Source organism: Pteropus medius, unplaced genomic scaffold (assembly GCF_902729225.1).
Source record: "Pteropus medius unplaced genomic scaffold, Ma_sr-lr_union100, whole genome shotgun sequence".
NCBI lineage: Eukaryota > Metazoa > Chordata > Mammalia > Chiroptera > Pteropodidae > Pteropus > Pteropus medius.
In genome coordinates, this window is record NW_024340697.1 from 91,570 (window position 1) to 115,262 (window position 23,693).

General features: G+C 41.9%; 1 protein-coding gene and 2 pseudogenes across 1 annotated transcript; 1 reads left to right on the forward strand and 2 right to left on the reverse strand.

The window, feature by feature from the left end:
* The first annotated feature begins 1,221 nt into the window (after positions 1-1,221).
* Positions 1,222-21,967, forward strand: CLTRN (collectrin, amino acid transport regulator). The gene is made up of 5 exons (XM_039874248.1): positions 1,222-1,383; positions 1,517-1,602; positions 12,355-12,468; positions 15,235-15,429; positions 21,156-21,967. The coding sequence occupies exons 1-5, from the start codon at positions 1,222-1,224 to the stop codon at positions 21,310-21,312; spliced, it is 714 nt and encodes a 237-aa protein (XP_039730182.1). The 3' UTR covers positions 21,313-21,967.
* LOC120611066 (POM121-like protein 12) lies at positions 9,784-11,126 on the reverse strand (annotated as a pseudogene).
* A 176-nt stretch (positions 21,968-22,143) lies between the features above and the next one.
* On the reverse strand, positions 22,144-23,227 carry LOC120610996 (glyceraldehyde-3-phosphate dehydrogenase-like; annotated as a pseudogene).
* Between the last annotated feature and the right edge of the window lie 466 nt (positions 23,228-23,693).

Sequence of the window (23,693 nt, forward strand, 5' to 3'; positions counted from 1 at the left end):
GGAGGTCTTTGGTAACTTTAGAGCCATTTTTGTGGAGTGCCGAAACTGGAAGGCCGATAATCCAGGGGGTTAAGAAGTAGATGGTGAACATATATAATGACGGAAGTATGGACGACTTTTTTGAGAATTTTGGCCTTAAAGGGAAGTAGACAGTAGTAGGTGGAAGGAGTAACGTGATTTGGATTTGCTGTTGTTTTAATGGGAAAGAGTCGAGCGTGGTTAAAAGTCAATGGATGGGATCAAGTCAGCAGTGAACACACAGAAGAGAGGGAGGAAACTGACATTGTTTAGACCCTGAGAAGGGCAGAAGAGAAGTGTTCCTAAGAGATGGAACAGCCATCGACGGGGAGAAACACCACGTCTGGCCCTTCCAGGGAGGACGTGGTTAGTCTGTGTGTCCGTGGAGAAGAAGTTTTGTATTTGGTGACAGGAGGGTGGGGGAGTTTAAATTGATGACTTGAGATGTATCTATAAATTATGAAACAAGAGTATCTAGTGAGAATAACGTGTAAAGGAAAGCACTGAGACTTGGACGGCCTGAAGGGGGTTTGAAATAGGCATCATGAACCACAAGAGAGAGAAAACTTGTGGAGAAACCTAAGGGATTCTCAGGCAGTTTGGGAGTGGTCATTATGAATTTAAAGTTAAACCACCAAACTCTGTTTTGTAACTTTCCCTCGTTATACCTGATTAGTCACTTAAAATGTGGGGTCAGCCCCATTAGTTTGCCAGGACCGCTTTAACAAAGTACCCCGGACTGGGAGGCCTAAACAACAGCAATTTATTTTCTCTCAGTTCTGGAGGCTGGAAATCCAAGAACAGGTTTCATCAGAGTCGGTTCCTTCTGAGTTCCAGAGAGAAGGATTTTCTCAGGCTTTTCTCTTTGGCTTGTCGATGATTGTCTTCTCCCTGTATCTTCACATCTTCCTTCGGTGTGTGTCTGTATCCAGATCTTTTCCTACAAGTACGGCAGTCATATTGGATTAGCGCCCACCCTGTTGATCTCATTTTAACCTAATCACTTCTATCTCCAAACGTGATTATGTTCTGAGGTACTGGGGTTAGGACTTCAGCACATAACCTGTACATGCGCTCAAGTTTCCAGCTAAGAAAATAAAAAGAAAAATCGTACCGACATTAATAAAGGGAAGGAAGCTGAGAGGGGAAATCAGTTGATGAGGGAGCGGAGAGAGGGAGGAGGAGACTGACTGTATGTCCACGATGCGACGTCCAACGGTCCTGTTTGTTGACTGGCTACCGATAGTGCACGTTCCAAGGAAGATAATGCAATGGGAAACACGCCACGCTTGGAATGATAGAATGTCCCAGAAACTCTATCTTGAACATTATGGTTACATGATTTATCAGTCTCCAGCCTTTGGTGTATGAAAAAGATGAGAGAGAGCGAGAGAGAGGCACACCAAAACCACTGTGACCACAGTGAGAACCCAATGAACCATTTTTTATTTAATTCATGCCTCTTCAATTAACATTTTCTGTTTTACCTTTCTCTCAGTATGCCTGGGATACAAATGAAGAATATCTCTTCAAAGCGATGGTGGCTTTCTCCATGAGAAAAGTTCCCAACAGAGAAACAACAGAGTAAGTAAATAGTGAAAAATCTTAATTGGTAACTTGCAATATTACTCGAGATAGTCCATTAATTGAAAACTCAATCTTGAAGATAATTTATTCATATGATTTTTAAGATATCCTCATTTTTTATTTAACGTTTAAAAAAACTTGTAATCTAGCTCAGCTTACAGTTTATATCATGTTCCAACAACATTCTTCATTCAGTGGGCACTATGAAGACATATTTTAAAATGTCATAGGCTTTCTACATTTCTATTGCATACATATTTCTTTTGTAGATAGGTAGACAGACAGACAGACAGATAAACAGAGAACTCTACTCTCATTGTATTAGTCAGCTTGGGCGGCTGTAACAAAATACCACAGACTGGGTGGCTTAAATAACAGAAGTTTATTCCTTACGGTTTTGGAGGCTGGGAAGTCCAAAATCGTGATACTGGCAAGGTAGGTTTCATTCTGAGGCCTCTTCTTTTGGCTTGCAGGTGCCACCAGATTGTTGTGTGCTCATATGACCTCTTTTTCGTTAAGGAGAAAGTGGAGGAGGAAAGAGTGAGCTCTCTGGTGTCTTCTTATGATAACACTTATCCCATATTTTCAGGGTTCTACCCTTATGTCCTTATTTAGCCATAATTACCTCCTTATAGGCCCAAATACAGTCTCCAAATACAGTCACATTTTGGGTTAGGGCTTCAACATATGAATTTGGAGGGAAGAAGACAAATAATTCCATAGCACCCATTTTGAAAATAACTTAAACATGTAAAGATTTGTCCCATTGTTGGTATCTGTCATAGCTCCTTGTTTATTTTCTTAAAAGCTTTAGTATACTTTTTTAGTTTTACAGTTTTATCTGTCCTTCCAGAGGAATCCTCTAGTCATGATGTTTCCTACCGTCTCTGTGATTAGGGTAACACTCCTGGTTTCCGTCTTCTTTCTCCCTCATTCTTCCCCTCGATTGGTAAGCTGAAAGGAGAAATTGGGCATGGGTCCCCTTCTCTTTCCGAGCATGCCTGCCTTCAGATAGCAGTCATTTTTTGCGCTACTCTCTACACTAAGTACAGCCTGCCAGGTGTGTGTGCTGGTTACAGCTGGGGACTGTTTAGATTGGTAGGTACAGGTCATAAAGTAGTCAATATCTTGCATATTACTCCAGTGTGTGGTGATACCTGACTCAGTTCAGTTCTACATGGGATGCTGTAGATGAATTCATCTCATTTCAGGATTTTTTTTTTTAATTAGGAAGGAAATTTGCCTGCTGATTAAAGTCATGTCCTCCAACCTAGCCTCTTATTTCAGTCTTCTATCTTTTTCTTAATTTTATAATGCTTCGGAACCTGGCAAAGAGGATTGCTATTTATTGGTCTCGTTCAAACCCACAATATACGATGCATGGGCTATGAATATAAGGAATAAAACAGAACAGTGGAATTTGGATGAGCAATATAAACATGCCATCTATATGTTTTTGTGTACACACGTGTATATATAGACATACATTTTTTAAAATGGGTTGTATATTCACATGATTCAAAACATTCAAAGAAGGAGGTATATACTAAAACAAAATTATGTCCTAAGTGAACTGTATTCCTAGATTTTATAGATTTTTAGAGAAAAGTATTTGATTTTACCTTGTCTTTAAAATTCATTATTGTTTCCGCAACTATTTATAATTATCGTTTCAATGTAAATTAGATAATAGCATTACAAAAAATTGAAAAGAAGAAAAGCCACTGGTCATCTCACAATGCTAATCCAACGACTCTCTTGTTATCTCTAGTTCTTGTTGTGTAGGTTTTATGCGTTGCTATCTATGTTCATTGTACTTTTACTTCCTCTAAGTGCCTAAATTTCACCTTGTAAAGACTATGTTAAATCAGATGTTTCTATTCTTAGGAAAAGTTCATTTAAACATTTCCGATTAATTTTGAGGAATTCACTTTTGAAAAACATTTTTTCAGAACCTCGGCATTATAGGCGTCTGGGAATATCTGACCTGGCTTATTTGCAAAAATGTTTCTCTTGGTATTGGCTGCACAAGATATGTAGAGGGTTTTATTACCAATACCAGTTGAAAAAATCGAAAAGTGCAAAACTAGATTGGGATCAACAAACTTTTTTCTGTTACATCCCAGACGGTAGGAGTCCCAGCAAGACTGCTGTCAGGGGGCTGAGTGAGGAGGCTGCCTAATGAGTCGGGATGTGTTTGAAATGCAACTCGGGTGCTGGGCCAGCTTCTCCATGCGCTGCCATAGAGGAGGCCGCATCTTTACACGAGCAGGCCCGCCCTATGGGAAAGAAAGAGCACCACAAAATGCTAGATGGGCTGCAAGACAGCTTTGCAGGGAGGCGGCCATGTCGAGTGTGGCGGGCGGCATAGCTTGGCAACGGGGTCAGGTTGTAAGTCTTCTGCCTCTCAGAGGTCTTCGGGTGCCAGAAGTGAATTCTGGAGGGTGGGAAATATCCATTTCTAGGATGGCTGCAGGGATCCAAGTCTTGACCAAGAACGGGGATGGGGCAGGTGAGGGGCGATGTGCAGGAGGAAGCCGGGCACTGAGAGCTAAAGAATGGAGCATGGCCCTCAGGACGGAGGAGGCTGATGTCCGAGGCACGAAGACAGTTTGGATTTGAGTTCTGGTTACACTGCCCTGAACATCTTATTTTTACTAGCCACAAGTGACAGGAGAGCTACACTAACGGCCCAAATGCCGTCAAGGAGTGGGGAAGCAAGAGCTGACAGGGCGCCCAAAGGCCATGGTGTGAGAAGCAGGAACCTCTTTCTTTACTGACCTACAAGGCCAGCCCGTTGAACTGCATTGCTGGGTTGGATCCATAGAATTAAGAATTGAAAGCCTGCTAAGTGCCGGGCCCTGAGAATTAAATGATGGATAAAACCAAGTCCCACACAGCACAAGGCCCATACCCAAGAAGCTGGCCCTGGTAAAAATTACAGGAAAATGGACTAAATGTGATGGAAATGGGGCAGTTCTATTGGAATCATTACTTAGAACTCTTGATATCAAGTCGTTTTCTTGCTATTTATTAGATTTTCTTAAAAGCAGAATGGAAGATGGTTGGAAAAATTTTAATGGTTTCATTAGGTCAGGTTATTTGAAGTTTTCTTGGAACTTCCACTGAAGATGGCAACCATATGTTTTCAAATTTTTACAATAAGGTTTAGACTAGATTTACTAAAATAGTTTCACGGAAATTTTTAAATGTCGAAAGTGGTTTCTAAGGAAAATATAATTTAAGTTTAAACTTTAGTATACTTCCCAGATAAACTGGGGAATTTATCTGCCTACTTTACTCAAATATTGACTTTTAAGGTAACCTATCATTTTTAGCAAGAGAGGTGGAAGTCTAACTCAGGTATGGCATTTTCTTTCTGACTCAAATGGTGTAGGGCACGCAATGGATTTCTTCCTCTGCCTAGTTATTCAAGGATAGATCTTGTGATCTAAAAAGGAACAACGTGCTGTTGTATGCACGGTAAGGGGATTAACAGTCTTGTGCTTGTAAAACAGCGGCCCCGCTCCTAGTTAGTCCTTTTGATTTCCAGAAACAAGAGCCCTTTTCTTACCGCCCACTGGATGCCGTTTTGCCCTGTCTGGCGCCATTGATGAGAAATGGCAGTGGAGCCAATTCTTAGAGAATCACCTTCAGACCAGGGCTCCCCACACTTGAAGAAAGGGAGCGGACACTTTCATCTTTTTAGTGATTTGCTGACAGAAGCCACTTGTGTATGTGTTAACATATTTCTTGGTAAAGCCAGTTGGTCAAAATGATTAAGTAAATTCAAAGAATTCCACCAGATCCATCTATATTTCCAGTCTTGAAAACATAGATTTTTCTATTTAGTTGTGCTAATGACATTTCAGTTTGTTTGTTTGTTTGAGGTATAATTGACTACATGATTAGTTTTAGGTGTACAGCATAATAATTCCACATTTGTATATATTGGGACATGATCACCCCAGTAAGTCTCGTTAACATTTGTCACCATACATAGTTATAGAATTTTTTTTCTTGTGATGAGAACTTTTAATATTTTGGGCATTTTAATTTATTTATTGTAACAAAACATACTTTAAAAAGGCATATTTAACTCAATAAGTGCTTGCTGGTTGATTAACTTTTCATTTTGTGCAAATCTTAGAGGGCATTCAGTGTGGTCACATTTGAGATCATGAGGAAGGTCACACTAGTTGTACATAATCTATATATGGAAGGAATTGGCATCCTTTGGTTGCTAAGTAAGGTAACTACTGAAGTGTGTACAATCAGTCTTCACGTTAATTCCATTTTAGCACCAACTTTTCTTAGAATTACACTTCCTCTTGGTGACCCCTATCTACACTATATTCAGGAAGCTTCTTATACTAGAAACTTATCAGTCAGGAGGGCCTCCCCACTGCCCTGGATCTGTTCGCAGATGGGGCACGGAGTCTTGTGTGCAGATTCTGGCATCTCAGCACTCTGGCTCCCACTGAGGTTTTCGATCTTCTGCTGGGCTCAGGACACTGTGTCCTTGGTCTTCAAGGGTCTTAGTAGTACTGAACTCCTGCACCTGGCACTTATGGGCAGAGTCATGGAATCTAAATGCCCTTGTAGTAGGGACTCTTTTCCTAACCATCCCTAACCACATTGGTTAATCAATGTTAGTCCCTAGTAAACATCTGTGAGTGAATGAAGCATGCGTAACACCCTGGCTCTCAAGCCAGGGGCCTGTCCATCGGGATACAATGGACATAAGAAAGCAGTGCCTCAGCCACCCATTCCTTCCTCTTCTTCCACCTTAGTCGCCTGGGAGGACAGGTCCATGGTGGATCTGGTGGGAATGGCCATAGTCGAAGTAGCTCCCCACTGCCTGGGTTTTATTGCTTGTTGGGCCTCGGTTTCTTACTCTTGGGGGAGCCAAGACATCAGGTAATTTCTCAAAGCATCGTGCAAACAAGGAGAAAGCCCCAGGCCACGAGTGTGTGTCTGCCTTCTTCTACAGCCTTTGCCTTGCAGCTGCTTCCAGAAGCAGGAGTGTGCTTCCCCTGGCCCTCTCCCCGCACCTTGCCACTTCAGGAAGTAGGCTTACTCATTACTAGTTCAACTGCCCGTATCTAAACAAAATATAAACACATCTCTGCAATTATATTTCTATGAGTGGTATTGTTGAGCACAAGCTGATTTGTTTGTTTAGCATCTGAGACTTTCACTTCTTAGCGGAAGCATCATGCAGGAGGGATACTTAGTATTCTTCTTTGGAAGAAGAACCTAAACAGCCAAAACTATTCCCCTTTTTTGCTAATTCCAATCTTGGGGAAATGATGGAAATGGTGCTTCCTAAGACACTAGTACTGTGGGAGGTGTCCTAATAAATACTTGGTAAGTTTGAATAGACAACAGAACAGATTTTTTTACAGTTTTACATAAATATTAAGACCACCCTTATGCTGATGGATGCTGTTATCTTTCATTTGAATACTACTCTTTCTTATTTTCTAATTACATGTATATCTGTTATCTCTTTATCAATGAAGTCAGTAAGAACTATTATTAATCCATTACTTTGTTTTATTCTTGTAGATCACTTTACTGCACCCAGGCAGCTTTAAAAATAACTGTTACTCCTATATTTGTATGAGTGTATATGTATTTAATTTGAAAAAAAAGTATACTTACAAAAGAGTTGGAAAGATAATACAGAGAGATCCTGTGCACCCATAGTCCTCAACCTGGGGGGATTTTTATCCCTCCACTGCTCCTGAGGGTATCTGGGAACATCTGAAGGCATTTTGGTTTTCACATTTGGCAGCTAGCGTGTAGAGCATAGGGATGCTGCTATATTATCGTACAAAAGAATAGACAGCTTCCTACAAGCAAGAGTTAGCCAGCCTAAAACGTTAGTAGTGCTGAGCTTGAGAAACTCTGTTCTAGACCCTTCACCCATTTCTCTAATGTTATGTTAAATAACCATGATAGATAATATCAAAATTAAGAAATTAACATTGGCTCAATATTGTTAAACTATGGAATTTCCCGTATTTCTCTTTTTTAAACTAATGTTCTTTTTCTGTTCTAGAATCTAGTCCTCTTTAGGCTGATCCAATCTGACGATTTCTCCATCTTCCTTTGTTTTTTATGACCTTAGCACTTTTGAAGAGATTTTTAAGTGTTTCTCACCTAGGTATGGTACTGACCCCATCCATGTAGCATATCCAGGTAGCATATGGAAATGCGGTATTCTGTTAGGTTATAGCTATGACTGGGGAGTGCTATGGCATTTAGAGGGTGGGGATGAGAGATAATGTGGTGCCAAGCTCAGGACAGTCCCACATAACAAGCAATTTCCCGCTCAGCGTGCCAACAGCATCCTCACTGACACAGATCTCAAGTAGAGTGAATTGGCTTGTCTCAATTCTAGCAAATGACAGGAAGGAAACCAGAGTAAAAGCTTCATTTTTAAAGTTTCAGTACAAGAATTTTGTATCTAACTGTCTTCATTGAAAATGTTGGGTTTAATATTTTCAGCAACATTTTTATCTTTTGGAAATCTTTAGTTCTAAATAGATAACATTTTCATTTTATTTGCTGAGGTGCTATATTAAGCATGAGTTACCTCCCAATGGAACCTTTGAAATACAATTAAAGAATTGGACTTCACAGTAAGGGATTAATGTAGTTCCATGGTGAGGGTGACAGAGGAAAGTATTTGGAGCCACAGTTGTATCGATGGGGTTGTATGCATCCTGCTTCCTGCTTTAATTTCCTTTATAGCACTTCTCCCCACCTGGCAGTGTGCATTTACTTGTTTATCTTCTGTCTGCCCCTTTAGAAAGCAAGCTCCGTGGGAGAAGGGACTTTGCTTTGTTGACAGTGTATTCTCTGACTCTCTAGAGGAAATACCATGAAATTCATGTTTGAGCTGTATTTCAAGAGGCTTTAGACGTAAAGAACACAGGCAGAGTATCCGAATGACCTCCTAACTGGTTCCTGGCCAGCAACGTTACTTTATTTTTAATTTACGTAAACGGCATGTGCTACACATAATATTCCACCTGCCATCTCTTTCATTCAACAGTGCACTTTTGAGGTTTATCCTTTCATAAAAAAATGAATAGCTCTAGTCGAGTAGTTTCCCACTGCGGGAGATTTTGTCCTTCAGGGGCTATTTGGCGACACCTGGAGACATTTCGATGGTCACCACTGGAGGTTGTTAATGACAACTACTCGATGGAGGCCAGGGTCGCTGCTAAACATCCTGCGATGCACAGGGCGTCCTCCCAACATAGAATCATCTGGCCCAATAGCCCCCAAGTCAGAAACCCTGGGCTCCTCCTTTCCCTGGATCTGCACGAGCACTCCCGCGATCGCACGTACATCTACCCAGTGTGTTCTCCTCCTGACGCACACGTGGGTGTCCCAGTGCTAAACTCTTGAGACATCCTCAGCGCCCGTGTGTGTGTGTGTGTGTGTGTGTGTGTGTGTGTGTGTGTGTGTGTAAGAGAGAGTGTCTGTGTGAGTGTGTGTGTGTATGAGAGTGAGTTGCTGGTAGTCTCGCTGTTCTAGGAAATACTTCCAAATGCCGCTCCAGAACCACTGACCCACTGACACCCACAGCACTGCCCGGGGCTCCAATTCTCCGCATCTTTGCCAGCAGTTGATATTATTTAACTTTAAAAATGTGCCAGCCTGAAGAGCTTAAATAAGTAAATCATTTTAAAATGTTTATACTGTCTGATTATTAATCAGGGCAAAGCCATGGGTAAGTCACCCGCTGCAGCATTCTACAAAATTGGGGGAAATGGTTTTGCCAAGCACACACCGCTTCATCTTGCTCATCTCTCTACCTTTGTTATGTTTCTGCCAGCAGAGGTCACTGTCCCTCAGTGGTTCTCCACCAGTGTGCTTTGTCTGCCTCTGTCTCTGTCTCTGTCTCACACACGCACCCCACAGCCCCGTGGAATAGTTGGCAAGGATCGGACATATTTTGTTTTCACAATGTGGGTAGGCTGCTGGCACCTAGCGGTTAGACACCGGGGATTCTGCTAAAACCCTACAATGCGGAGGACAGAACCCAAGAAACAACAAAGAATCATCTGGCCCGGATGTTAACTGTGCCCAGATGGGGAAACCACCGCGTGGGCGGAATCTTAACACATGAACCTTTGAAAGTCAGACTGCGACAACCTCCACGATAATAACGCTGCCTTTATTATTTAAAATACGAACCAACTTTGAACTATACAAACTGGGCTGGGGGTGAGGGGTGAGGCACTTCATGATCAGTGTGCTCCTGGGGAAAAGGCAGGGTGGGTGGGCGGGAGGCAGGCAGAGTTCGCTCTCAGCCTAGTCTCTGCAGTGGGCTCTGCAGGCTAAGAGGAGGGGGTCCCGGGTTTAACAGACCTGCCAGCTGGAGTGGTGGGCGGTGACCTGGTGGTGTCAGCGACTCATGCCAGGATAGAGCAGTGCTCCCTAGGGCAAAAGGACTGCAAGTTTGAGTCTCAGGAGGTGGTGGTGGCGGGGCCTTGACTCTTAGGACACTGCGGGGACATCAGGGCCCGCCGAGTGCTGATCCGCTCTCAGCTCCCCAGCCAAGGCTGTGACTGTGGCCTGCACTGGTGGTGTCCTTTCAGCAGGTTGAGCGGCTCAGGGAGTGTGGCAATCAATTGGCGGGTTGCTGTCCTCTCAGACGCTCTTCTCAGAGGCCCAGGCCTGGGCACAAAGGGAAGGGTCTCTCCCGTTTTTCCGCATGGGCTTGAAGGCAGACGGCCTGCGCTCCGGGCTCAGCTGCGTGCTCGTGGCGTCGGGGATCTCGAACCAGAGTGGCCCGTCGAACTTCTTCCTTCCTTTCTTGCACTGGCTGAGGGCCTTCAGCACGGTCTCCCTGGCACAGGGGTCTGGGAGCTCCTGGACGGGTGCACACCTGTAGAGGCTCCCTTTGCGCTCGGGAGGGGCGATCGTCACGATCACCGGGCTGCGGATGCGCTGGGGGTTGCGGGCATTCCGGAGCCACTGCCTCATGAAAGTCTTCTCGTTGCTGGAAAAATCGGGCCCCGTGAAGGACCAGAGAGGCGGCCTGCTGGGAAAGTGCCTCCAAGCCTCGGGCACCATCGCCCTGCGGCCCGCGGCGTAGTTCTGGCCGGGCGGCGTGGTGGGCAGGGGCTGGTTGCAGACCTCGCATTTCAGGTGGACGTGAGTGTCTCGGCACTGATCGCAGCCCCGCTGCTGGCGGGCGGGCCTGGGCGGTGGGGACTGGCGCGCCCAGGCGCGGGGGGCAGCGTGGCCTTGCCTCTGCTCAGGTAGCTGCCCATGATCGCGGTGCGGCAGGAGCGGGACCTTTGAGGGGGACTCGGCTCCCAGACAGTCCTGCTGTGTGCGGACGCGAAGTGTGCAGGGGTAGGCTTACCGTTGCTATTCGGGCGCAAGGACCGCGCGCGGGGCGGCTGCCTGCAAGGTCAGTAGGTGGAGCGTCTGAGCGCAAGCACAGCGAGTGGGTCGTTCCTGGTTAAGGAAAGCACGTAGGGTGTCTGCTATACAGTGCATGGGGTGTCCATGCGCAAGAGATAGCGCGTGGGATGTCCGCGCACTGGAGCCGTCCGGGCACGCGCCAGGCCAGCACCCCACACCCACCGGCACCTCACCAGACACCCCCTGCTCTTGAGGCCAGGGGAACCTCCAGTTTCCTGGTGCTGGTCCCAGGCACGGGGCTCTGGGCAGAGGGGCCTAGGAGCGCCTTCATATCTGTACTTGAAGTTCAGAGGGAGAAAATATAATTTCTACCAGGTTCTGAGAAGTATAGAAAATTGACAAAAGGGCACTCATTCATTATTGTAAAAATGCACACCATACACTTGAATGCTCTTTTAAGGAAAACAGTGAATTTATTTTCATTGGTAAAGGGGATGTATATTTCATTTTCTAGAATGGTTGCTAGGGTCACTTCTTGCAATTTTGGTCTTAAGCAAATGGCGAAAGCCATTCAGGATTTTCTGCTTTAGCACTGACAATGTTGGTTTCATGTGGACTCTTCTATAATTTCCAACCTTCATACATTTCATACATTCAGATATAGATCGTCTGCAGTCTGAACACTAATGCCATTTCTTTCTTGTCATTTCTACTGGTAATCCATGTGTACAGAGTTGAGGGAGGCACATTTCCAATTTACAGTTGGAAAATAGGCAACTTCAAAAACAGTGTTCAAAGGCTTATGGCAAATTGATTATAGCACTTAAGGTTGGACTCCTGTTATCGGTCTGGCCCCAGCACTGGAGCGGGAGAGGCACAGAGATAGTGGCCAATAGAGCAAGTGTTAGATCCAGAGTAAGCCATAAATTTGTCTGGATCTAGGGGGTGGAAGGCTGAATGAGGACACTGAAAAGAGCTTAATGAGAAAATACAATAGGCTTCTGTGGTTCAGAGAGGTCAAGTGTTGGTTTAAAAGCAGGCATGCTGTCAGCTTGCAGGTGATGGAGAATGAGGTCCCTAACGTTCTCTGCTGAGTAATTCTTCATTTTCCCTGTTTTTTGTAAATTTTTTATTTAAAGAATTATCCTCAAGTATATGATTTTGAAACAAAGGAAATTTTAATATAATTTTCTTCTTAATAAAGTCTTTCTTCATAATGGTAGAAATGACTTTAAATTCATAGCTAAGATGCCACTTAAGGTGGCTATAACACCAGATTGAATGGTCTAATGAAATTTGGTATTATTTGCTTATTTTTGAAATTTGGTGTTTTTTTCTTCCCATAATCTGCAGAATTTCCCATGTCCTCCTTTGCAATGTAACCAAGCGGGTGTCATTCTGGTTTGTGGTTACAGATCCTTCGAAAAATCACACCCTTCCTGCTGATGAGGTACAGTCAGCCATAAGGTAATCTCTGCTAAATACGCCTTCTACGAGTAAATCTATTTGTCGATTAATTCAACTCTTTATAGATGTTGAAGAATTCTCTCTCTGCTTCATAATGATTTATTAAGATGTCACAGATTTCATTTTGTTAGTTTGTATTAGAGATTAGTGTAGATCAGCGGTTCTTATCTGGGGCAGTTTTGCCTCCAAGGAGACATTTGGTAACGTCTGCAGACATTTTTGTTGTCACAGTTGGCGGGGGAAGGTTGCCACCAGCATCGAGTAGGCAGAAGTTAGAGATGCTGCTAAACATCCAGCTGTGCCCAGGACAGCACCTCACAACAAAGAATTATTTGACCCCAAATGTCAATCCTGTTTTGTTTGAGAGATCCGGGTTTAATTATTGGCCACGAATGTTTAGTACTGTCTTCTTTTGGCGAGAACGCCTTGTATAACACTATCGTGTGATGGTTCATGACGTGGGTTCTGGAGCCCAGATGTATCAGGTTTTTAATTATGGTTTTGCCTCTTGCTAACTATTTCAATACAGACAAGTTACTTCCCCTTTTTTGCTTTCCTCTTATCATCTATAAAACAAGAATAATTATGGTACCCCTCTCTCAGAGTTACCGAGGAGATTAAACGAGTTAATAAATGTAAGGTGTTTTGAGGGACAAGTCATACCTTTGACTTTTATTTTAAAAAACCATACAAATATTCGCACTTCTTGGGTCTCTAAGGACTGACCTTCCTTAGTCAATGTATAGACTTGACCTTTAAAAGACACCTTTTCTAAAAAAGGTAAAATTATGATTCATACAAATAAAAAATAAATGCTTTCAAAGATTGTAATATTTCACTAATTAATGAGGAATCTAGTTAAGATGTTAAAACTAGTTCGAAAGAGACTTAGTGAGTGACTGACCGGTTCTAAGATGTCTGTTTTAGCTTTGTTGTGAGGGTCTGCCCTTATTCAAGGTCAGTCTTGGCTGAAAGATTTTCATGTTGATTGATACCCATTGGGGATTTCAGAGATGGAGATTTAGTTTACTGAACTAGAACTTCTTTCTAATCAGCCTGAGCGGTGATAGAATAGCAAAGTGTTAACCAACCAGGTAGCTAGAACGAGAATGCAGAGCAGCTTTTCATTTTATTCTGAGTTATACCTTAGTAGCGGGATTCATTATTTTGTGGAAAGGTTCTTGTTACCAGATTATCGATAGTAGATTATGAAAAAAATTCTATAGTTTGGTAAAAATTCCATTGAAATTATCCCCTGCTGTAGGTGATCTGGTTGGGATTCTCCTTCGCATTCATGAATAATCATCCCTCAGCATAGATTTTTATTTACTAAAGGAGGTCTTTCCTGATAGCCTGGTGCGGGTCTGCAGACATTCTGAAACTCTTACTATCAAATTCAAGACCTGCCTGTCCGGTACAGCAATTACCAGCCACATGTGGCTATTGAGCACTTGAAACGCAGCTAGTCCAAGATTAGATAGTGTAAAATACACACTGAATTCCAAAGACTTTGGTGCAAAATAAAATGAATCAACTCAATATTGATTACATATTGAAATTATATTTTCTTAGATCTATTGGGCAAAAATATATTATCGAAATTAATTTCATCCATTTCTTTTTACTTTTTTAAAAAAACGCAGCTCCTAGAAAATTTTCAGTCACACGTGAGACTCACATTATAATTCTATTTTCCAGTGCCGCTCTAGGGCTAGATGAAGTAAACTTGTCTAGTGTGAATTCAGTAAAGGCCATATGATATCTTTGAGAAATCTCCTCATCTGGTTTGAAAATTCCAGTTAGAAATTCACTTCTTTGGTCTCAGTCAAATAAGTCTTTGCTACCAACCCTTCCCTAACTACTACCACCACCAAAAATTGCAGATTCCCTCCAGGAAGAGTAAAACATTCACCTTTATGTTTTCTAGACTTTGGACTCCTAAAGCACAATTTCCTTCAGTCATGCGGACCTACTTGCAGTTTCCTGAGCAGATCATACTATATGCCGTGTCTCTATTACGTGTGCTCACTACATGCTTTGGTCTAAGGAATTCCTACTTGTTCCTTAAAACACAGCTCAAAAGTTGCCTTCTCAAGAAAGCAGCCCTGATTTCTCAGTATGTTGTACACGGCCCTTTGCTGTGCTCCCGCTCTGCCCACATTGTCCTCATTCATAGAGCATTTTGCACCTCACTGTGATTGTAGAGGGGCTCATCTGCCATCCTTCTACACTGTAAGCTCCTTGATAGTTTTATTTCGCTTTGTAGCTCCGGCACCTAGCAATATACCCGGTACTTAGTTGTCAGCAAATGTTTATTGAATTAATGAGAAAAAGAAAAGGATCAAATTGATGGATTTACAGCTGCTCCTGGCTTCATGTTTTCTTTTCTCTTCCTGGTTTTCTTTTTTTTCTCATATTTATCCCCACTTTTTTTTTTTGCATATAATTTTATCTCCTGGAGCTATTGGTATTTACGTAAGTCACCTTAAATAGAGTCCTGCCCTTTTAATTTAGATGCTACCTCTCAGGAAATAAAACCTGGGCAGAGCTCAGAGCTCAGGACTTCTATTTACTTCTAGGGCATTCGAAACAATGGAGGGCAGTAGTGCATAGAAGAGCCAGCACTGCAACTTAGACTGTCTAGTCAACCTGAAGTCTTGGGGCCGCTGCATTTACAGAGATTGTATAATCATGGGGAGATAAGTTTATACCTTCTGTTTCTAATGTTGTGGTTTTGTCTTGTTTTGTTTGATTGTCATATTTTAGAATGAATAGGAACCGGATCAACAATGCCTTCTTTTTGAATGACCAGACTCTGGAATTTCTAAAAATTCCTTCCACTCTTGCACCACCCACTGAACCATCTGTGCCCATCTGGATTATTATATTTGGTGTGATATTTTGCATTGTCATAGTTGCAATCACGCTATTGGTTTTATCAGGAATCCGGCAACATAGAAGGTGAGATTTTGAAAGGGAATGATTTAAAGAGCATTTTTCTATTTCCTCATGACTTGGAAAGATAAAGAGAGGATTTGCCCCTAGCTGAAGATAATGCCTTATGTCTGAAACTTTGAAAAAACATGAGCTATTTTCAAAATGTCGCTTATTTTCTTATTTTTAGAGACTTTTTATTTTCTTATTTTGGGAGTCCATTGTCCTTTACTTAACTATGGCTCCTTCCATTACTATTGCTCTCTCTGTTCTATACCATATGACTGTTACATATCCAGACTCAATTTTAATATCTGCGTTATGATTTTGTAAGCTGGACGTACAGAGCTAGGCAGACTTTTCAGGTAGGCAGAATTGATCTTTGGTAGTCACGTACGTCCCAATGCCAGCCGCCTCACAGTTCTTTCCATGCCTCCCCACCTGGGCCTGCCTCTTCTTGGCCCAGTGCCTGCAGCCATCGTATCCCAGATACTTTTTTGCTGTTTTAGACTTCCCTCCCTTTGATGGACGCTCATCCCTCTAGTGCCTATGATATCACATAGGACCATGCTCCTCAAAGCGGCCTTTGAATGAACTCCCTGCATCAGAAAATAATTTTGTTTACAAGTACTTCTGATCCAGAGGGGACGTGGAGAGAGTCCTCAGCTCTTCACTAGACACTTAGATGCTTCTAAACCTTCCCTTCTAATACCGAGGAAGAGGAATTCTGGTAAGTGGGAATCACAGTGACGTGCATTGGTTTTCAGAAGGGTTGGTGGCCAGATGGGATATGTGCTATGTGTTCGGCCAAGTGTGTGTTCAACTAAATGTTTTTCCTTAGGTCTACTACTTTCCATGCATTTCCCCCTAGTTACTAAAAGAAGGCAATCATTTTAAATCTTGGGCTTTATAATTTTTTCGGAAATGATAAGGGAAATGCTACGAAAGAAATGTGGTTTATGTCTAGTACCGACTTAAAGATTAAGATCAAGTTGCTCTTGCTTGAATTTTCTTGATCTTGGTTTGACATGTAATACAAAGAGATTTGGTACATGTTGTTTGTTATGGTTTGTTTTTTTAAAAGGATGATAAGAAATATTCTCTTGTAATATTCGAATACCTATGTTTAATATTCTTAAGTTTTGTGTTAATCCTAAAATGCTGTGATTCTGTGGTTTCTAATGATTGTAACCTTTGGAAATTCACTTCATCTCCTTGGTTCTCAACTTTCTTTCTAGTACCATGTAGTGTAGGAGTTAGAAAAATGGACTCTGGAGATAGACTGCTCAGATTTCAAATATGTGTCTCCTAGTTAATGGATATATAATCCATTAACTATGGATATCAGGAAACACAGGCAATGAGTCAGGGAAACCAAGCTCTGGAGAATGTGGCTGGTGCTTCTAGAGTCAAGTTGGCTAAGTTATTATTGTTATTATTTTTTACTATCTGTGCGTAGTTAACTTTGCTAGAGCGACAGCGAGGTATACTGGAAATATTTAACTTGGCAGGATAAAAAGAGTTAATCCAGTAAAGTGCTTAGAGTGGCACCTGGCACACAGTGAGCGCTCAATAAGTGTTAGCTGTTACTATTATTTTATTATCCTGCCATTTACTGGTCTTCCAGCCAGTTTATGCTGGGATCGGCTATCTCCTTCCTTCTGAGTGGATTCTGCAGTAATGTAATAATCGGGTGTGTAGCATCATAATCCGTTGCCTGGGAGAAGTGAGGCTGTTGTCGCAACTTTGCCTTCACAAATTCATTTCATGTTCATTCTAGGAAAACAGATGGATAAATCTCTTTGTAAACCTGCAGAGCATCAATAATTAACAAACATAGTCAGGACAATTATGACGACCTTCTGAAGATAAATTAATTTGTTGTGGTGCGTTTCTCTCGAGCAAAGTGTTGCTTCAGAGGTGAGGAGAGGATGCAGTTTGAAGTGGGGAGAGCCCTGATGATTATGATGAAAGCCCTTTCTAATCATGGAGTAGATAAGAGTTGCCCCTAAAGCTTTCAGCCTTGAGGAGGACAAGATGAACTGCACATGCTGCACAATGATGTCCGTACTAGAACTGTGTCCAGCCTCAGCCCAGAAGTAAATATTTTAGTTCTCTGGTCAGCTTTACGATGATGGTGATGGTGGAGATAATGGTGATAGTGATGGTGGATGATGATGTTGACAACGATGGTTATAATGGTGAACATGAAATGATAATGGTAATGGTGATAAAGTTGATGATGTGATGTGTGTTTTAATAGAAAGAGCACTGGATCAATATTTTTGGTTTTGGGTACCAGTCCTAGGCCCTGGTATTTATTAGCTGAGTGACCTTGAGTAGGCCATATATGGAAAATGAGAAGAATATTTTCCACCTAGCTCCCTAATTGTTGTGGAAATTTTAGAGCTAATATTTTTTTTCGTTGTTCTTAAATGTACATACTCAGTAGGAATCATATGTGTTTTGAGTGAAGTTCGAAGAGACTATATAGAGTTCTAGGTCCACTCCTTTCCCCAGTCTTGTTCCATTCTGAACGACAGATTGCTCTACATGTTTAATCTGAGCTCCTTCACCTGAAAAACAGGGGTACTGATACAATTTGCATAATATTGCAGTGGGAATTAAATGAGACGATATATGCAAAGCATTCTTGTTTCTGCATATAATAGATATTATTATTATTATAATTGCTACCACATAGCAGATATAGAGCAACCTGCCTACAGTCATATGGTTAGAAAGTAGTGGTACCAGTATTTAAAACCATATGGGCATAAAGCTGGGGAAAAAATGTAAAAAACAAAACAAAACAAAACAAACCAGATAGGCTTGATCACAAAGCCCACCAATCTCACCGTGCTGCCATGCCCACTGAAACTGTTCCGGCCACACTGGTTTCCCCAGAAATCATCCATATTGATGATGAGGACAGTCCCAATTCCCCAATAATTGATTCTATGTTTAAAGATCATGTTTTTCTGTCTTTTGTTATTTTTTCTGGCTATTCTTGAGCCTTGGCTCTTCAGCCCTGTCTTGTTTGAAGGGAGACAGAAATTCTCTTTCTGCTTTTAGCCACCACTAGTTTATCTAGAACAGACCCTATTTCTTAGTATCGCCTAGTTCCAAGGGCCCTGAAACTTCATGTTGTTCCCTCTTTTGCCCTTCTTCCCTCTGGATCTATGAGAGATATTCACAAGCAAGGTGCCTAGGAGCTTGTTTCAGGTATTTTAGTCAGTTTTTAAATCCTTTCCCTGAACTACCTGACATTGCAGGAATAGCAGAAATCATTAACACTCAATTTTATTTTTCCGGAAAAAGAATTCATGTTTTTTAGCAGAACATCAAATCGAAATGACCCAGAAAGATAGTTAAGTTTTATTATTCTCAGTAAGAGCAATGCACAGGCAGTGAATCAGTTTATTACTGTACACCCTAGGAAATGTGACAAAGTGCTGTATTACTGTTAGAGAACCTTTGAGCTACTTATCATATCCACCAGCCAGCATGTTACTGACACTGCAGTTTGTGATGCCTGGCAATGCCAAGACTCTGAACGACTGGCTCTAAGGTCGCAAAAACAAAACAAAACAATACTATACTAACAAAATCTGTACTAACTCCTAATTCCTAAGGTTGGAAAACGAATATTTTCCTCTATCCATTTGAAAAAATAACAATACAAGAGATAAGAACTATCACATGTGTCTATATCCCTCCCTTCCTCTCTCCCTCCCTCCCTTCTTTCCTTCTTTCTTTCTCTTTCTTATGGTGGATCCCATTTAAGATCTACCTTGGGCTATGGTCTGCGTAACTCTCTACAGCATTAGTCTATCCACCCATCTTTCCATCTGTCCATCCATTTGTCTGTCAGTCCGTCCATCCACCCATACATTCGTCTGTCTCGGTAGCTGGCCAGTCACCCACGTGTCTGTCCATCCAACTCAGCCTACTCTGTGCTGAGTCCAGATCAGCTGTTTTACGAAATATCTTTAAATTTGGATTTGGATTCATCTGATTACTTCCTCCTGAGAGATTCAGGTCAAAGAAATTTGGTGATGGGGTGGGGCAGGAACACAGAATTAGATATATAATATATAACTTTAGTGTATCACATCTGGAGACACTTATCAATTTGTCTCATTGTTGGTGATGTTCAACAAATTTCTCCTTTAACGAAATACAAATGTCTTTTTATAATTAGTACATTGTTTGTGGGTGTGATACATTGAGACCACGTGAATATCCTGTTCTCTAATTATCTCTCAGTTTGTGGTTTAATATCTATTGATGACCCTCATAAGAATCAGTTATTACTGTAGTTGCCATTGTTTTATTACTATAAAGAGCTCTCTCTTTTCTCTCCCTTCCTCCACCATATTCTTTAAAGCAAAGTAATATTGACTTTCATGTAGGACTAATAGGAAACTCTACCTCAGGCATCTTTGGGGCATCTTCACCACCTCCTCACCTGCCAGAGACTCACCAAGGTTCTAACGGACTTCGATAGTTGTGGGAATCCATACTGGTCACCACGGCATTGCCCACCATCAGCCACGTGATCCGTGCAGGTCTGCCTCTTTGGTGTTTCCATAGATTCCTGAGACAATCGAATCTCTGGCAAGTCTGAGAGCTTTATGCCTAACATCTTGTCTCCATGGCACCCCAAAACCTAACTTGTGATATGCCTCAGGGAAGCTCTTCTTCCGCGTGGTTGCCTAGAGGTACCCCCCTCTTTTTCCTCCCACTTTCTCTATGATATCAAGCATAATTGGCCCAGTTGTCTTGGTCTTTTACAGAAGACAGGAAGAACCTTTGAATTCAAGGTTGCAGCTTTCCACACTCCAAGGACATATTAAGGGTCTGGTTACCACTTGGGTTACGGTAGCAGGGTCTACAAAAGGTCTGAGCATGCAAAACTCAAAGTTCATCCTGTCATATAGGTTTTTGGAATGACTTGGAATTATAGCTGTGAGTTGTAATGTAAAGTAAAATGTGTTCTGAGTTCTAAAACCCCAACTTACAAATGAACACAACTATTTTTTCTTCTTATTAAAAATTATTAGGGTGTCATTGATCAACACAATTCAATAAATTTCAAGGAACGCAACTATTTTATACATAGAGCCAAGCAGTGATATCTGCAATTTATAACACTGACTTCTTTTCTACAAAGTAATGTGAGTTTGCTTCTTAATATCGCACTTCCGTTTCATTTTCACTCAACATTTATAGACCATTAATTTGTCAAGTGAGAAGAATTTATTACTTTTTTAAATTCAATTTTTGTGAAGTTCTCCTAGAGCAAAGTTTTTAATTTGGCAGGTTACCATTTTCCTCACATTCCTTCATGCAGTTTGTGTGTGTGAATGTATATGTGTATATGTGTGTATACAAACATATTATACACATATACGTATTCATACATGTGTTTATTTTAGTATTCCAAATAAGACCACTCGTTCTGATCGATCGATCTTTCTATCTATCTATCTATCTATCTATCTATCTATCTATCTATCTATCTATCTCATCCATACAGATTTATATATATATATATCATCCATACAGATGTCTTACCTTGATAAGATCTTTTCACCTCATCAGCTCTTTATGATCTTTGAAACTTATTTGAAAATACAGTCATCGATTATTTCATCATTCTGAGGTCCTCTTCCCTTTCCTGCTCTCTCTGTACAGAAGGCTATGCTTTCTCTTCCTAGATCCCAATCATTCTCTTTATGTGCATTTAGGAAGAACAAAGAACCATTTGAAGTGGATGACACCGAAGATAAGTGTGAAAACACGGTCACAATTGAAAATGGCATCCCCTGTGACCCCCTGGACACGAAGGGAGGGCACGTTAATGACACCTTCATGACAGAGAATGAGCGGCTCACCTCCCTCTGAAGGGCTGCTGTTTTGCTTCTCCAAGAAACTCAACACTTGTTTCTGTACAACTGTCGAGCACTACAAATGATCAAGGACAGATTACATATTTTGTGTCACCGTTCCTCTTTTGTAAGAAATTTTGAATGTGCATGAAAGTGAAAGGCAATCAGTTATATTCATGAAGACCATTGGAATCATAAGCCGTTGACTACTCCAAATATTCTGAAATATTTCTCTGAGAACACAGTGTGTAAGGGTAGTCATGCGGTGTTTGTATTTATTGATTTAAAAATGCACCAATATTTAAACATTTCCAGAAATAAGGTCATGCCACTGTATATATCATACTCTGAATACCTAAGGAAAAATTTTTTTTCCAGTGGAGAATACCTATAATGTGGAGAAGAAATCATTGAAAATGGGTCCTTTTTAAATATTGTTTATATCACATTGTATACAACTAAGTAAGCAAGAATGAAAATTAATTATGGTAAATAGAATGGATAAAAATGGGAGTGTCGATACACAAGGTGGAATTTGATCTTGTAGCATACCAACAGTTGCGTTTATATTTTCTGTCAGCTTTATTTGTTGGTTATTTCTGCAATATTAAAAGTACAATGTATGATAATTTAATAAAGTGATAATCATCTCTTTTTGATTATGTGATTGATTGTGGTCTGAAGTTTATTTTCACACTGTAGTGCGTACTAAGCCTAATTTTATCTTTGGCTGAGTACAGTGAACTTTATTGATGATGCACGACAAGGTAGGACTCCCTAAGCCCCTCCCCATCCCCAGGGGGTCTGGGATGGAAACTAGAGGTCAGGAGAGTCTCAGTGTGTTGGGAGATCGATTTGGGGCAAGGACTCCCCAGTAGCTGAGGGCCTCTTCCTCTCACTGGGGCTGGTGGTCCAGGGGGCTCTTATTCCTTAGAGGCCATGTGGACCATAAGGTCCACCACACTGTTCTTGTAGCCAAATTCATTGTCCACCACACTGTTCTTGTAGCCAAATTCATACCAGGAAATGAGTTGGACAAAGTGGTCATTGAGGGCAATGCTAGCCCCAGCATCGAAGGTGGAAGAGTGTGTGTCACTGTTAAAGTCATAGGAAACAACCTGGTCCTCAGTGTAGTCCAGGATGCCATTGAGGGGACCCTCGGATGCCTGCTTCACCACTTTCTTGATGTCATCGTATTTGGCAGCTTTCTCCAGGTGGCAGGTCAGATCCACAACTGATACAGGGGTAGGGATGCGGAAGGCCATGCTGGTAAGCTTCCCATTCAGCTCAGGGATGACCTTGCCCACAGCCTTGGCAGTGCCGGTAGAAGCAGGGATGATGTTTTGGAGAGCCCCTCGCCATCACACCACAGCTTCTGGGTGGCAGTGATGGCATGGACTGTGGTCATGAGTCCTTCCACGATGCCAAAGTTGTCATGGATGACCTTGGCCAGGGGGGCCAAGCAGTTGGTGGTGCAGGAGGCATTACTGACAATCTTGAGGGAGTTGTCATACTTCTCATGGTTCATACTCATCACAAACTTGAGGCAGAAATGATGACTCTCTGGGCTCCACTCTTCAAGTGAGCCCCAGCCTTCTCTAAGGTGGTAAAGACACCAGTGGACTCCATAACATTTTCAGCCCCAGCATCGCCCCATTTGATGTTGGTGGAATCTCACTCCTGGAAGATGGTAGTGGGCTTTCCATTGACGACAAGCTTCCCATTCTCAGCCTTGACTGTGCCTTTGAACTTGCCATGGGTGGAATCATACTGGAACATGTAGACCATGTAGTTGAGGTCAATGAAGGAGTCATCGATGGTGACAGTATCCACTTTGCCAGAGTTAAAAGCATCCCTGGTGACCAGGCGCCCAATACGGCCAAATCCATTCACTCCAACCTTCACCATCGTGTCTCAGGGTTGTGGCTGGCACTGTGCAGGAAGATGCAGCTGTCTGTTGAATGGGAGGACCAGAGAGCCTAAGCTTAATTTTTATTAGTTGTGTTTAATCTGCTCTATAGCCCTGGAAATGAATAATTGTTGTTATGTGTATCCATGCTTGAAGACACTTTGTAATTTTTAGACTTGATTTTCCTTTCAGATGGGCCATGCGTCATTCTAAATTCTAATAATTATTATACATTTATTAATAGAAAACGTGCTGCTCAATCTCCCACTGCTGTCATCCATAGTTGATGTTACAGTAACAGCCTCTAGCTCACTTCCCTGCCTCCAGTGTTGCTCCTTAGATATCAACTCTAAAGTGAGAAGTTGCCTGTAGAAGTGTTATTGAGCAGTGCACTCAGGAAATACACCTGTAAGAAGTGAGGAAGGCAGGTGTGGCAGACAGACTTTTAGGTGCCTGCCATCTCCCGATGTTCACTCCTTCGTGTAATC

Bases quoted from the DNA above. Each gene is read 5' to 3' on its own strand.
- CLTRN (XM_039874248.1), top strand. From the start codon at position 1,222: ATGCGACGTCCAACGGTCCTGTTTGTTGACTGGCTACCGATAGTGCAC. The intron at 1,384-1,516 runs GTATGAAAAAGA...CCTTTCTCTCAG, and splicing joins ATCAGTCTCCAGCCTTTGGT to TATGCCTGGGATACAAATGA. The intron at 12,469-15,234 runs GTAATCTCTGCT...GTCATATTTTAG, and splicing joins GAGGTACAGTCAGCCATAAG to AATGAATAGGAACCGGATCA.